Raw genomic sequence first — 12,767 nt, forward strand, 5'->3', positions numbered from 1 at the left:
AGCAGCTGTGCCCCGGCAGCCCATGAGGTCCATGGGGAATGCAGAGATCCGCTCGCAGCCTATGGGAGAAGTGCTCATGCCAGAGCGGGTGGATGCCAGAGAAAGCTGTGATCCAGTGGGAGACCCAAATGGAGAGAGAGCCCCTGCCTCCAGAGACAGAGAAAGGGCCTTTGCTTCCAAACTAGAGCAGCCCATTCTTGGAGGCCTGCATCCCATGGACAAGTGATCCACACCAAACCAGTATTGGGAAGACGGTTTGCCTGTGGGAGTGATGCATGTTGCAGCAATTTTGGGCAGACTGCTGCTCGTGAGATTAGAGCCACGCTGGAGAAGTTCCTGTGTGAGGGGCCCCATGGCATAGCAGAGAAAAGACTCCTCTCCATGAGCAAACAGAAGATCTCAAGTGATGAACTGACCAAATCCCCTGTGCCCTGTCTCCTTGCGCTGTCAGTGGGAAGGAGGAAGGGGTTGGGGGAAAAGCAAGATGTTTTAAAGGCTTATTTTACTTCTCATTATCCTCCTCTGACTCTGTTAATAATAAATTATTTACTTTACACCTTTAAATTTGAACCTGTTTTGCCCTTAGAGTGTTTTCTCCCAGTCCTCATGAGTTGAGACTCATGAGCCCTTTGTTAATTTTTTGTCTTTCTCCTCTGCCCAGATGAGAGCAAGAGAGGGTGAATGAATGGCTTTCATAGGTGCCTGGCATTTGGCCAATATCAAATCACAACAGGTGCTAAGCCTAAAACACATCCCTAAGCTGGGATGCCATCTGAAGTGATTTGCTCAGCCTTCTGCTGACAGCTGTCAGTGATGTAACCTACTGTGTGGTTAGAGACAGTGTTTCAATCACGTGGGCACATGGACAGGTTCCTGCAGATCTTCCAACCTGCAGGATGCCAAGTGGGTGCTGTACTGACTGTGTTCACCTGCATGCGAGGGGTCACCCTCTGGGAGGAGTCAGTGGTGAGCTACTGCACACAGTTCCCATACACTCAGATTTCAGGAGCTTGCGAGTCCCTGTGTCTGTCGTGGAACAATCCCATACCTGCAGCAGTGGCTGCACAGAAGCTGACTGCATGGCTTGTTTCCCTGCACTCAGTATGTGAGATCCCAGGATTAGTCCTTTAGGAGTTTTGCATCCAAATTGTTACTGGATGCCAGGAATAGACAAAACCCAAACCCATATGCAGCCCAGCTGTGGCCAGTGTCCTTCCTATGTGCATCTGTCCCTGCTTGAACATTCTCAGCTGTGGGCACAGGCACTCACTTCCCTTGGCTGGTAGCCTCCTTACAGCTCTATAACCTTGTTGTATAGGAATGGGCAGATCTTGCATGGAGTTTGCTTGTACAGGTCTCGCATTTCACTGCTTACCTGACTGCAGCCAGTCTCAACTGTGCTATAACAGAGTTCTCTATGGGAAACTTTCATGCTGTTATTGGGGGTGTTCTGGAGCATTGTGCTGATCTACTTTTTTCTTTTTTTTCTTTTTTCCTGTTTTTCATTAACAGAATGCAGCTCGCAACTTCCAGGACTTCGACTGTCAGGTAAGGCCATGTACAGGAGACAAGGATCAGTTGGTAACTCCCCATAGCTTAGCAGTAATGTTGAGAGAGATGAAAAAAAAGTATCTGTATTTTAATTTTAGCTCCTGTTAAGGTTTATTCAATAAGAACTGGAATATATCCAGTGACAGAAATTGCCCTTCACCCTTACATGCCAAGTAGCATGAAGGTTCTGAGGTGCAGACTGCTCTGCCAAGGCTGCACAACATCTTGCAGGATGGCTGGTCCCCTGAACAACAGTTTCTTGGAAAAATGCAGCATGCTGAAGAACTGCGACTCTTTCATGTCCCGTCTGGTTCACTGGCTGGGAAAGGAGGAGCTTGCATGCTCTACCTGCTTGTCTTGAGATGGAAGTGAGAGAGCTGCCCCAGATACAGCACACTGTTTTGCTGGGCCTGTTTTGACACAGCCATGGTTGTTTACCAGGAGTTTATTGATGGTACAGAGGTGAGCCCAATGGCTCTGGTTGCCATAGGAATAATCCTTTTGTAGAAGTGATTGCTCCACCAGCACGTAAGACAGAGGACGTGCTCTGTGATAGGCAGAGCAGAGCACTGAGATTCTGTGGGGCATTTTGTGGAGCACAGGCTCACTTCCCATACCAGATTATCCTGCTGCCTTCTCACTGAGCATGTGGCTATGCAGCTAGTGGCTGTTGTTTCTCTCTAGCAGTTGGAGGCTGCTGTGTCTGTAGTCCTCTGCTCAGCACAGGGCAGGTCATACAGCACTACTGTAGCACACTAGGGGCTGGCAACATTGTGATAAATTTACTAGAAGTCTGTTGATGTAGGTGATTCCAGGAAACCATTTGCAAGCCTATGCACAGCAGGAACGTAGTAAATACAGTCCTATGAAGGTAGTCCATCCAGAGTTTCCTTCTCTGGAAAGCAGCAATAGTGTTAAGCAATGGTTTTTCTTTTGAAATAAAGTTAGGTAATTGGTTTAAAACACTTTTCTCTACTGTCATGTCTCCATCTATCTATATCTTCTCTTACCTTTAGAGGTAGAGTTTGCTCCCATGTCACATGGGTAATGGGTAAAAATAGGTGCAATGCCTTTGAGTAAGTGTAGACAGCAGAGGCACTTCCTACTGTGGTCTGTGTGCCAGGATTGGGAAGAATATGAATATTGTGTATTGGCCTCTGCTGCCAGTTCTCTACTGACCCACCAAAGCTCTGGGCATGCCCACGCCTTGCCTGGCTGTGAGCGGCATGGCTCGAGGGAGCTGGAGCAGAGTGGGAAGGTGGGAAGGAGGCCCTGTCACAGAGCTGTGTGTAGCTGCCTTTTCGCTCTACACTTTCCCTCAACAAGCAAAGCCTTTTTGCACTTTTCTTTAAACAGAGCCCCGGATCTGAAGCTGGGCAAGCCCCACAGAAACCTGGCACTGCAGCCACCAACCTGTGCACTCAGCATGTCCCAGAGCTGTGGCTGTCCTCTCCAGGGCTGAGCTTTGGGAAAAGCTGAGTGGTCTGCAGCCAGGGAGTGGTACTCTGAGGAGTACTAGGCCAGGAAGGACAGGCTTGTTGCTTCTGTGCTTTACTGTAGATCACCAGTGAGCTGGTGGCCATGGCAACAGTTGGGCAGGAGGCAAGATGTTTTTATAATTCATGTAGAATACTTTTTTTTTTTTTTTTTGTTTTGTTTTGTTTTTTTTGTTTAGCAAGATGTTAACACGGTGTCTCTTATGACTGTAAATATTGTCCCAGCCTCACCTTCCTCCAGCATCTTTCCCTGTAAGGTGTAGTAGGGCACACGTGACTTGACATTCCCCCACATCATACCTGGAAAGTACCACAAGGGCTGGTTTAAGTCTCTGAAATCTGCCAGAGAGGATGGATAGTGTGTTGGATCCTTGGGTTTTCTGTCTCACTTGCTAGTACCAGGAACTCTGCTTACACTTGGAGACTGAGCTTGTGTTTTGTGAAAAATTACTGCTGCTTTTTAATTTAGCAAAGCACATCTGGCTGCCACATGCAGGCCTCTCTGAAACTCGTGTGATTTTACCAGTGTCAGGGGAATTTGAAGTGAAGAAGGTTACCAGGGCTTTCAGAAGAAGGAACATCCTCTTGTGTAGAGAACGATTTTAAAGCACTTAGGCTGGGGCAGTGTTTTAATTTGTCCTGAGTTTCACAGGGAGGAAGAGCCCTCGGGAGGATCTCAGTTGGACAAGAATAGGCACAAACTGGCCACAGACGGATGAAGGTTGATAACTGGAAGATGGTTTCCAGTTACAGTGCAGTGAAGTTCTCAGTCAGCTTCCAATAGCAGCAATATCTGCAAGGGCCCTAGTGGGTTTTAAGGCAAAGCTTAAAGAACTTGTGAGATAGATTTTATTATCTTATACAGTGTAGTGTTTGCAATATGAGACCACAGCATCAGTGATGTGAGACCTGCATTTCAGACCTTTTTATTTTTCTAATAGTTAAAAAAAATCTGTTTTAAATGGAGTTAAAGCTGTAGCTTTCACTGGGGCTGACCACATCCTGAGCTGTGCTTGCAGGACTGCAGGCAGTGCAGTGAGGGAAAGGTGAGCCTCTGTCAGAACTGTTGATAACCCTGTTGGCAGTGCAGATCCAGTTTATAAAACACTGACGTAAAGTAAAAGACACTGACGTATTGGAATAAGTCCTGTTTTATTTGTCTGTATTATTCTGTGCCCTTGGCCATGAGGTTATTTGCTGTAAGTCTATACTAGAGTTTCACAGAGTATGCTGAGTTGGAAGAATCATCAAGTCCAACTCTTAAGTGAATGGCCCATATTGAACCCACCATCTCTGGTGTTATCAGCACCATGCTCTAACCAACTGAACTAACCTCAGGGTCCCAGCTCCTTCCAGGACTGACTGATGTCCCTGCCCTAGCTTCTCCTTGGATACAGCCTGTCGTGGTTTGACATGGAAGTGAATTTTTTCCAGGAAGTTGGGTCAAACCAATCAGTGGTCAGGTTTAGATATTGGCACCTAGAGTGACCACTGAAAGTATAGACACGCCTCTGAGAACACAGGGGGTTAAAAGCAAGAACTCCCAGGAGAACTGTCTCTTTTAGTTCCGGTCGTCAGAGAGTGCAGACTCTCCCCTGCCCAGCCTTAGGCTGGGTGGGGGAGGGGAAGCCACGTGGCCTTGTCCAGGTAGGCCGAGGGGCTGAGGGTCTGGAACCGAGCCAGCTCCTGTAGACGGAAGGGTGGAGAGAAGTGGAGATGCCTTTGCCCCCCCCCAAGAGGGAAAGAGACAGAGAGTCTGGCGGCACCTGGAAATTTGCCGGCAGAGGAGAAGAAGAGGGGGGGGAATGTCCAGCGTGGGAGACGGAACACCGGACCGAGATATCAGCCGTCCAGGGAGTCTGAATGTTTAACCCTTTCCAAGAAATGAGGGCTTTTTAAAAGTATTACTCCTCCTTGATTTGTAGTGGAAGAGAGATAGTCCGGGACCTGAGATGTTAGAAGAAGAAATATTTAAGTGAAAGGAGATGATGAAGTAGCTTTTAGCTGGACTTTTCTTGTTAGCCATGGACTGAACCAAAATCTCCTGCAATAGAGACTGCATTTTTAAAGGGATGCAGTGGTGACCCAGGGAGACCTGTTTCAGCTTCGACAGCACAAGATTGACGAGAAGCGAAGAAAGCTGAAGAGGGAATGGTGATACCCTCTGTCTTTGGGAAGAAGATGAGTCCTGTTTTTTGGACCCCTCGGCCCCAGGGGAAAATGGGGGGGACTGTAGTCCCAGGATGAGAAGCTGAACTGTTGTATCTTTAGGTCCGTGGCAAAGCATCCTTAAAAGAGCCCTATGAGCAGTCTGTCCATACACGGTGGTGAGAGCACTGTGACATAGAATAGAGAGTGTCACACTGGCAGATTTTTTTTCCCGAGCGGTTGCCATGTGTGACAAGGAAACACGGGGGCAGCTGTGTTTCCTGGGGGGTCTGTGGTGCAAGAGAGACTTCTCTCTCCCTTGATAGTTTGAGTATAGGTTACCTGAAGGGTGGTAATTTAATCAAGAATCCCGGGTGATGTTTCATGGCTGAGTGTTTTTAGAAATTGAGAAGAGGAGGGGTGTTTTAAAAGGTCTTCATCCTAGATTTAGTTTATGTGTTTTCTGTATTAGTAGTAGTTTAATAAAGTTTTTTTTTCCTTTGTTATTAAGCTTGAGCCTGCTCTGCTCTGTTCCTAATAACATCTCACAGCATTTATTTAAAGAAGGTGCATTTTCATAGGGACGCTGGCATTGCGCCAGTGTCCAACCATGACACAGCCAGAGTAACAGTCACCCTCAGTGTTAGTTCTGTGGTGCTTTTAGACCTCCCTCTGTCTGAAATCTGGAATTTCAAAATATTCTCTGCAGCTGGGCCATGCTTATGAATGGGAGAAGTGTTTAGTTTAATCTCATCTCAGGAACATGTCATTAACACTGTCACTGACTCTAGGAGGTGTGTAGGGCCAGGCACACAGGTTCCCCACACCGTTTTCTGTATATTTGACATGTGTTACTTTTCAATGGAACATGTATATTTAAGGGTTGTAAGGTCTTTCCTTTGGTGAAAAGGGGTAATGCCATTGTGAATTTCTATTCATTTCCCTGTATGTTTGGTTTTATTTTTGAGTAACTTTCCAGCATCAGATCTGGGCAAAGTCAACAGCACAAGTTTCTGCTTCTTCCTACTTCTGAAGTTTGTTACTCTGGGGTGAATGTGTGTGAGGAAGCTTTTAGCTTTTCTGGTACAGCTGACCTCCAGATACAGCTGCCCTGGTTTTCTTAAACTGTTCATGTGCAAGCAACCAAAGCTAACCCTGATACATAACAGATTGCCTGGGTGTCAGTTAAACAACCCCACATAATCTGGTAACTGCAGTGGAGATGAAGTGGAGAGCTAGCATGGGGGCTTAGTAGTCTTTATCAATATGAATTTAGGTTATTCTCAGAACTAAAAAGTATTAACCTAAATCTGAGATCTGCATTTTACTTGAAAGCAGTATGAACCCTAATGAAGTCTAGGCTTGGCTTTTCCCAATGTCCATGGGCAGATGGTCAAATAAATGGTCTGGAATGCTGATGGACAGATGGTATGGTGATCTGTTTATAAATCTGCACTGTTAATAGAGCTGTGCCTGTGCTTTTATTATTATCTGCAGACCCTCTGCCGCTTTCAGAAGTAGATGTTCTGTCTCAGCCTACATTTCTCTCTTCTTTTCCAGATTATTTGCTTGAAATAGAAATTAGGGAATATGCTGATATATTTGTAAAACTATCCTGTGTTATGTTTCAGTCTGAAATAAGCTGGCATTTGATCTGATGAGTTGATTTGATCATTTGAGCTGCCTCTGCTGCTTCCCACCAGCAGGAAGGCAGAGAAGTGTTTGGCTTTTCAGCACACACTATGCAGATGGGGGCTTGGAGTGTGGAGGTGGTCTGGGATTTGGCTGAGTATTTGCAGAAAGCTCTCGAGGAGGAGGTGGGAATAAGTAAGTCCAGGACATGCAGGGTTCATCTGAAACAGAAAGGACAAGGCATGCATAAACCCTTGGAGGAAAAAAATTGCCTGGTATAAAAATGTGCTGTCTTACTGGCATTATTGGAAAATGTGGAGTTACTCAGTTGCTTGTGCCCAGAGTAAAACGCAGCACAATGTTTGCACAGTTAATGCAGACCTTGATAAGGAATTTTTTGCCACTTTTAGTAAAAGCGTCACTTTTCAATAAGCCCGTGTTTGTACTGATTCAGTTTTGGAGAAGTTATTTTGCAAATATGTAAACTTAAAAGTAGTTTGAAGCTTTTTTAATCTGCATTTTTGAAAGTTTGCTTATCCTTGCCTAGTCTCTTTGCTTTATTTTTACTTGCTCTGCTGTCAAAAAGAGTACGTGCTGCTGAGAGGTTATTGACATATTCCATTGTGTGCATTTCCTGATGTAGGAGAGGTTGAATTGAAACTGTCCTCATCTTTTTGAAACTGTGTTCATTTTTCATTTAAGACAGCTTGTGAGTGCTACCCAGTGGTATTGAATACAAGATGTTTTAAGTCTTCTGTTTACCATGCGGAAATAAAATAGAATGTTTGCACTTTTGAGGAAGGGTTTGCTTTCTATGTGTGAATAATGGGAGCTGTTCTCACCTCTATTGAAACATTTTTTCTGGGATATTGAGGACCATTGTTCCTCTGATTTGTACAAAGAGTTCTTTTGAGTAAAGTTCTAGAGTGAAATTAATTAGAACATATAAGATGTTTTTATCTAGAAAGCAAGTCTATTTAATACCTGCTAGATTAATGCTGCTCCTAATCTTATTAAAACTAGCATCACCACTAAAGTACTGATTTTGACTTCTGACATCACAGCAAAAAACACTGTAAAGATAACAATTACTAAAATAGAATTTTATTTTGGCTTCCTTTTTTTTGCATCATTTATGTTTCTTGGGAAGCTTTTCCTGTGATTCCTCCCATCTGGTTTTCTATCTAAAAGCTCACTTTTTTTGTGGAACTGCCACGTTGAGTTCTGGAAAGTTTTAACTAGCTGGACTTGGACTGAAACGTGACTCTTACTTCTAAATGTATGTGCACAGTCCTTCCCTGGGGTTTACATAGTTTTGCTTTCTGTATTCTGTGACAACAGTGTGCTGAAGGGATGGTTATGCATTTGTAATACTTGAAGTTCCTGTACTCTTTATGTTCTTGTGAGTTTTTAGAGTAAAGCAAATAAATTTGCTTTAGGTTGAGCCATTTTCATCCATTATGCAACATCTGTTAATGATATTTCACAGCAATTAATGAGTAACTGTACTACCAGGTTTAATTCAATGCAGTTCTAGTTCCCAGGGATGTGGAAAGTTTGGAAACACAGAACATAGCCCTGCATTCTCTTCTTCGAGAGATTTTAAGATGTTCACTGTCTTGGGCAAGGTACTGACGTGCAGATTGGAACATCATATTAGTAGGAGGACTGTCCTTGGCTAGAAACATGGCCCTTGGCTTACCTTCCAGGTTCCTTGAGGAGTTAAGGTGGTCTGGGGTCTAGCAGTCACACAAATTATTTCAGGCTCACCTGTGTATTAGCGCATTCAGATCTCTGTTGGTTTCAGGCTTCAGGTTTATAAAGGCTCTGTGTGTGTCTGCAGGTGGCAGCACCTTTAATCCACTGCCCAGGGGATGGGAGAGAGCCAGAGGTTCTCTGTTCTGTTTGCAGCCCATGGAGAAGGCTGCAGTCTCACACTCTGCTGTCTCAAAACAACAGTGCAGTGCCCCCCCTGCCAGTCTTACACAGAGCGGAGCTCAGCAGCCATGGTTTAATTCACTCTGAACTATTACAGATCTAGGCAGGTCCGGTTTCCTGCCTTAGGTGGGGAAGAGGAGATCTACTCTCAGAGCAGGAGTAAGAAGCACCACGTATTCCTCAGTCTGTGCTGGGTGCCTTGCTCATGACACTGGATACTTGACTGGAGTGCAGGAAAGTTGTGGTTTTAACTGCTTCTTGTAACAGATGGGCAGGGCAGGAGATGGAGAAGTGCATCTTTCTACATCTCAGACACGTTGTCGTGAATTGCTTACTGGTCTCAGCATTGCATAGTTGTAGGGGTTCGTGATTTCTGCTTTGAGAGCACAGACTCAGCCTGTCATCCATGCTCGTGTTGTAGCTCACTTGACTCAGTTCCTTTGACTGCAAAGGCAGTGTCTGTTCTCTGGCAGGATGTGTGTTTGGAAGTGACTTACCATTTCTTGCTGGCTGACACTGAGCATTAGCAAGGGTCACAGAGAGGCACTAGGTCCATCCTTCACCATCACCTGCCTTTGGAACAGGTGCTTGGAACTCTGTCTCCTGGTGCTTTTGAGTTTGTGTAGGCAGATGGAATATCTCATTCTTCTGCTGCTCTCGATTCTCACACAGAATTTCTGTTGTTTAACACTTAATCCAGTTACACAGAGTACCAGAAACTATTGCTTGCCTGCGTAGATCATATTCTATTTTCTATTAATGAATTTCTCTCGGGGGTGTGGCGATTAAGGTGACCCCAAGAATGGAAGTCTTTGCTTCCCAACCCACGCAGCCAAAGGAGGAGTCTGAATGTGTAGGGTTGGCTTCTCAAGGTTGTTTATTTTCTCTTATCTATAACATTCTTTCTCTGACCTGCTGAGCTCTGTCTAGCAAGTCGGTTGTGGCATTCTGTCTGCCCTCCAGGGCAGTGTTTATATTTTATACTAAAAACTACATGTGCTATGTTTACAATAATGTGCCAATATCTATCATTTATGTTAGACAGTGTGTCTCTACCTTAAACCAATAGAAAAGTGTCACCATCACAGCAAGACATGGAGGGCAAGAAGAAGGAGAAGGAGGTCAGGACACACCCAAATCCCTCCATCTTGTCCCCTTGAACCCTTTATTTTAAAACCCTAAAATTCTACTTTTTCACCCTATGTTAATTCAACTATCACACTACTCAAAGCCTTGTGGCTTGTAATTCCTCATACAAAGTTGGCAATTTTTTCCACGGGCTGAAATCAAAGCCACAGGTGTTTTTGACTTTGTGCCAAGGTCTCCGAGCCCCCTGCCAGGGTCTCGAGACAGCCAGGGCAGCCAGAGGGATGTCCTAGGTTTCCACAAGTTTCTGCTCTGTATGGAAATGAATCATTTACTTAAAGATGTTGTTTTAAATCTGATTTTGATTTGCTTCCCATGCAGCCATCTCCTTCAACTCTACCATTTCCAAAATAATTTTGCACTGACAAGGAGCTGGGAAGCACTCAGCTGCCAGCTGCCTTAAGGTTGGCAGTATTATAATGGGAGGAGTTACCAGGTGATGATGTTTTACAGTCTTACAATATTTTTTTCTTACCTTACAGTTATAGTTTATGGTATTGTTTTAGTAACATGTAGAAATTTGAGGGCAGCTCTTGCCGAGAGCAAGACAACAACAGTCTCTGCTTTAATCTCTCTGTAGTTAGTGGCTGGGATAGGCTGCCCCAGGACCATGATGTGGTTGTTTTTCACCTTTGCCAAGACTGGCAAAGATGATGTAAATAGCTGTAGCCACAGAGTCAGTGAAAAAGGGGAAACCCTGCCCTGAGTAATCTGCATCTTTTCTACCTTACAGCAAAGCAGCAGAGGTGGTTCTCTTTGCCTTAGGTGAACCAGGAACAGAAAGTCCTTAAGTTGAAAGGTTTATTGGGGGTGTTTCTAGCCCTATGCTACTACAGACATTCAGCAAGCTTGAGCAGAGTGCAAGCAACAGACACCTTGCTGCTCTGTGTTCTCCCAGGTTTTCATGTTAGAAAAGTTTTTTGAAGGAATTTCACAGATGTGTTCTTTATTGCCAGTGTCCAAATCAAATAAAATCACAGTTTTTTAAGGAACTAATTTTAAACTTTGAGCAGCTTCACATTGGGATTAAAACTCATCTGGTAATGCCAAAAAAGAAGCTTAATAAATTAGTAATGAAAAGCACTGGTAATATGAATTCTAGTAATTAATCACTCCCACTGTGAAACAAATGGTTTCTTCAACCTTTAGTAACCTTTAAAACTTAAGTACTGGATCACACTGTGACCTGGGTCTGTGGGAGCATAGCTGGAATTTGGACTGCTACCTCTGCTTCCTGTGAGTTTCTGGAGCTCAAGGCATTGAGCACCTCTGGAGCTGCCGTTGGATGCCTCACTTCTTCACTCACATAAATTTGGCAGATAGATAAAGTCAGCCAAACATTGTCTTGAATTGCCCTTGATTTCTATATTCTCAACTATAGATGCTTTAAATGGTCTTCCCTCTGCCCCTAAAACATCACAGACCTTCTTCCCAATGGTGATTCCTACTGGTAACTTGTTTATACTGGACTTACCTGCCCCTGTGTCAACTAAGAACTCAAATTCTTCATAGTGGGGACTTACCTCAAAGTTTACCAAGGGCTCTTCTTGATGGTTCATTGGGTCCCCTAACTTATAGAGCCCCTGACACCCCTAGTCATCTCCCCTTGAAATCTCTTCTAAGACTTCTTGTTCTTTATGCATGGCCTCATCAAACTGAAATTTCTTAACGATTCCTTTTAAGGTGTCCTATCTCACCACAGTAATAGCACATTTTATTAATAATAATAGTAATAATACGAATAGCATATCTTATTAATAATAGCACATTTTATTAATAATAATAGTAATAATAGTAATAGCGTATTTTTCTCAATATGGGAAATTCTTGGAGGTGTTAAGGAAACTTCCCTGTCCAACCATCCCAGAGCTGCTCTGGCAGTCACACTCGCACCACCTGAACTGGGACCAAGCTCCTGGCAGCTCACATCCCACACTCAGTCAGAGCAGGTTTCTTACTGCCTCTACCCCAGGTGACTCCATAGCAGAGTCACAGACATCCAGATCCCTAAGATAATTTAATCATGGTACAACAGCTGAATAGCAAAGCAACAAAATAAGAGCTTGAGCTGGTGCCTCCAAAGAGGCACCCCAAACAAAGGATCCCCTGGGGTTTTATCTCTTCACAGCGCAGGGAAAGTCTGAGGGTCCTCAGCTGCTGCAGTGTCTCTGAGTCTGGTTCCCCTCTCTGGGCCTCAGGTCCTTGGACCCTTTTCTGCAAAGGGTCTTCAGTTCATGGCCTCTTGCTGTGAGCTTAGGCTCCTGCCCCTCCAGAGCTCAACCTGCAGTTCCACTGCAGCTGCACCTGAAGCTACTGGCATTGAATGGATTCTTTTAACAGATGGCACCTGTCAGTGGCACTGTCATTGTTTCCCTCTTTGGCCAAAGCAGAGGGTGGCAGTCAGAAATGGTTCCTACATTTGAACCTTTTAACCATGTGTCTACTTCTTTCTGTAATCAGTCCCACAGTAGATTTAGACTTTGGCAGTTATAGCTGGGTGTGGGTTTTCCTCTTTAGTTTGAGAAGCATTCAGAAATGTTAAGGGCAAATGGAATAATGTCCCAGCCTTGTCTGACCTGCAAATGCCCAGCAAGGAATGCCTTCCAGCAGTTCTTTTTTGAGTTTGATCTCAGATATTTTAAAGCTTCTGTTGGGTTGTGTTTTATCACCTTCCAGTATCTGAGCCACTATGGTTCAGACACACTTCTGAAGTGCAGGGCTCTTTGATCAAGACACAACCTGTGGATCATGAGCTTCTCTTGCGTTCTTGCAGGTTTGCAAAAGTCTGGCTGCCTCCTGGCCACATGTTTTCCACCTGCCTTCTCGTATCACTGCTTCCCTGCACTAGACCAGATA

The 12,767-nt window shown here is 44.5% G+C and overlaps 1 protein-coding gene across 3 annotated transcripts in view; it reads left to right on the forward strand.

Moving 5' to 3' along the window:
* NDRG3 (NDRG family member 3) overlaps positions 1–12,767 on the forward strand; it is a 59,764-nt gene that overhangs the window by 30,403 nt on the left and 16,594 nt on the right. For all 3 annotated transcript variants that reach the window (XM_053958411.1, XM_053958412.1, XM_053958413.1), the window contains one exon: positions 1,513–1,548. In XM_053958411.1, coding sequence (XP_053814386.1) covers positions 1,513–1,548 — 36 coding nt within the window. The remainder of the gene's footprint in view (positions 1–1,512; positions 1,549–12,767) is intronic.

Source organism: Vidua chalybeata, chromosome 17 (assembly GCF_026979565.1).
Source record: "Vidua chalybeata isolate OUT-0048 chromosome 17, bVidCha1 merged haplotype, whole genome shotgun sequence".
Taxonomy (NCBI): domain Eukaryota; kingdom Metazoa; phylum Chordata; class Aves; order Passeriformes; family Viduidae; genus Vidua; species Vidua chalybeata.